Here is a 3,171-nt window from a genome sequence, read left to right as displayed (position 1 = left end):
GTTCCCCTGTGGACCCTTACCGGCCACACCAATAGCTGTAGTACTTCTAGTTGCAGAGAAGTCTTGGAGAAGTCATTCTTTCTTATTTTACTTGTTTAAGTTTCTTTCCTTGAACGAGAGACACAGAAAGACGGGTGTCCCCACAGGGCTTCATGCTGCAATCCCCATCCAGCGTCAGCCACCCCAGATCGCGGGCATGTGCATGCTCACGTGTGCTCAGGGAGGTGTCCAGACCTGAACCCAGAGCCTTCCTGCATGAGGCATCCTCACAGGGCATTGTGTGACAGCTGTGCCACCCTCTGGCCGCACGAAGCAGTGCATTCCCGGTGGCCATGGGCTGTAGTTTATTTTATCTGCGCTCTTTTCACACTAACAGGTTTTTTCAGGTCCAACCTAGTACCGGCTGGACTCTGAGCCTTTAGTGAATTCCGTAAGTGTTTCATCCTCAGTCAGATAAGGTGGGTCAGGTGGGAGAGTCTGAGAGCCCTTGTGAGGGACGGGGCAGAGTCCCAAGGAAAACTCTGTGAATAAATAGGAGCTTTAAAAAGTCAGATAGTGGGACCAGCAGTTAATGTAATGGCTGGGTCGCTGGAGTCCCATGTAGTCAACCACGGTTCGAGTCCTGGATCTGGTGGCTTAAACTCACGCCGGGCGCGTGTGCATGCATGCGTGCGTGCGTGCCCAAGATCCCGAGAGGAGAATGGAGGAGAAGGGCTTGCGGCATGGCCATCCCCCCTGGGGGGGGGATTTCTCGCTTTCTGTCTCTCTCTCTCTGTCTCTGGCTTTCTGGCGAGCGCACGTGCCCTATAGCAAAAACCTCTCCAAAAAAAAAAAAAAAAGAAAGAGAAAAAAAAAGAGAGTGCAGCATCCTCCTGGCTCCTGGGAGTGGGGATGGCAGCCGTGTAGGGGTTGCCAGTTCCAGTAGAAAAACAATCCCGTACCGTGGTTATGGGAGAAAACGCAGTTGGACTGCTCGTGTGCTCTGTGGATTTGGGGGAATAAAACGGTCTGAGATTGCCGCAGATAACAGCCTCATTGTGATCCTCGCTGCGTAAAAGGGCGTTCACTGAACCGTTTCGCCTCCGCTTCTCTTCTAGGGTCAACGAGTGACACCAAGAAAAGGAGAACAGAAGCAAGCGCGGGCTCCTTCCTGCCCCACGCGGATGATAGCGCTAACAGGGGCAATTCCATAGTGTATCATTTGGGGCAGAAAATGGAGGTAATGAGTCGCGGGGGTGGGTTTTTTCTTCTCTCCATTTTCTGCACGGTCTTACTTCCTTGTGTTTTTTAAGAAGCGGGCCTTGACACGTCACCTTGAAATGTGCTTATAGTTCAGATGGCTTGGCGTCTCCAGTCCTGTATGGAGTTCGGGCTGCCCTTTCCAGCACGGTGGCACAGTGGTGCTCACTGAAACCCGAAGCACCTCACCCCTAGTTCGTAGGTGTGGGACTCCCAGGTTGTAGTCAGTGCGTGTGGGTTATTAAGAGGGTGCTGGCCACAGAGCAGCTCCCCGGGCCTCCTAATTGTAGGCTTGGCCTTCCCACCTCTGCCTAACAAAGATTAGAGAAGGCGAAGACACCCGCCGTGAATGATTTCGAGTTCTGCTGGTGACAAATACTCAGAAAAGAAGCGAGGTATCAGACGGTGTGTGCTGTGCCAAAACTGCGTGTAGGTCAAAGCGCAAACCATGGTGGGCACCGCACGGAAAAAGCAGGCTGTTGGGTTTTCTGGATTCCACTTAGAATTCCAGTAGGCATGGCCAGCGCCACCTGGCAATGACAGACCGAAGCCTAAACTTCCCTGATGACATCAGCCATTTCCGGTTTTCAGTTCTATGGCAGTGGCTTCTTAGAAGCTTAGACCCCCCATCCCAATGACGTCAAGTTCGCCCGTTGGCTTGGAAGGTTCAGACCTGTCTTCCATCAACACCATGATGTCGGCATGTAGTGAAGGTCACCGAGAACGTTGGGGGCCCCCCGAGCAGCAAGTCCCCCGCCAAACCTCCAGGACCAAATCGGATTGGCAGAAGGAACCAGGTAAGCATCCGTGAAATCTGGATGGGCTCAGTCTCAGAACATCTGGAGAGATTTCCCTGCTTCCTAAGGGAAGACCTTGCAAGCACTTGTAGTTTAGGATTATTATTATTGATTAATTAATTAATTAATTAATGTATTTATTTAAATTTCACCAGAGAGGGACAGAGTGAAAGCGAGAGAGAGGGAACGTGAGAAAGCAAGCCGCCAGACCTTGGGACTCGAACTGTGGTCAGCCATGTGGGAATCCAGCACCCTTAACCACCACGCCACCTGCTGGCCCCAGCACTGGTTAAACAGACATACGTAGAGGCCCGAATCCTTTTCAAGACTGGGTTTTTCATAGCGGGTGTCAGTTTCCTTTCCTGCAGAGTTTCCTGGACTGTGGTGTCAGCGTTGGTGAAAGTGCTCTGCTCCATTTTTCCTTCCACCGTTTGATTTGAGCAGTAGCTCTCTTCACATGATGGCCGAGGCCGGGGACTTGGCTGTGTGATGTGGTTCGTTCCCTTATTCACATGGCTGGTTAATTGGATTTTCAAAGCCGCCTCCTTGATTTTCTTTTTCTTTTTTTTTTTAAGTGTCTCAAAATGAGGTAGCAAATAAGTACTGTTTGTGCTGGGGCTGCCGTTCAGCTTGCCATCCTTGAAAAAGCACAGAGTTGGGCTCCAGAGAATTCCACTTCAGATGCTCTTTAGTCCCCTTGAATTTGCAGTGGGCCTGGGGTCAGGAGATGTGGGAGGGCTGGGATTGGGAAGGTTGAATGCTGCTCTAAAAGCTCGTCTCGTCATTGAGAACTACGACGGATTTATAATGTAAGGTGCAGAGGGAGAGAATGGGGAAGGTTTATTCTATCCAGGGAGCGCCATGTTAAATGATGAGTGGGTCAAGGAGGGAGGCAACGGGTGAATAATTCCTGTTTCTCCCCTGAGTCTTCTACGTCATAGGAATTGACTTCTTCGTGTTTGATTTTTGGTTAAATTGATGGAATGGAGTTATCCTAAGCCCTCAGAGTGCAGGTGGCTTCTGAGTGTGTCAAGGCCCTATTGAACCAGAAAGCGTATGTGCTGGGTGCTTGCGACTGAGTTATATTATGTGTTATTAATAATCTCACAATGACTGCCCCTTCACGGAATCTTCC

General features: G+C 50.5%; 1 protein-coding gene across 1 annotated transcript in view; it reads left to right on the top strand.

Moving 5' to 3' along the window:
- The window catches only part of RREB1 (ras responsive element binding protein 1), a 169,695-nt gene that overhangs the window by 87,873 nt on the left and 78,651 nt on the right, over positions 1–3,171 (top strand). The window contains 3 exon segments of the mRNA XM_006141235.3: positions 1,098–1,219; positions 1,831–1,941; positions 1,943–2,036. Of these exon segments, the coding sequence (XP_006141297.1) occupies positions 1,874–1,941; positions 1,943–2,036 (162 nt within the window). The 5' untranslated portion in view covers positions 1,098–1,219; positions 1,831–1,873.

Source organism: Tupaia chinensis, unplaced genomic scaffold, assembly GCF_000334495.1.
Source record: "Tupaia chinensis unplaced genomic scaffold, TupChi_1.0 Scaffold000048_1, whole genome shotgun sequence".
Classification (NCBI taxonomy): domain Eukaryota; kingdom Metazoa; phylum Chordata; class Mammalia; order Scandentia; family Tupaiidae; genus Tupaia; species Tupaia belangeri.
This window is presented reverse-complemented; position numbering and strand designations above follow the sequence as displayed.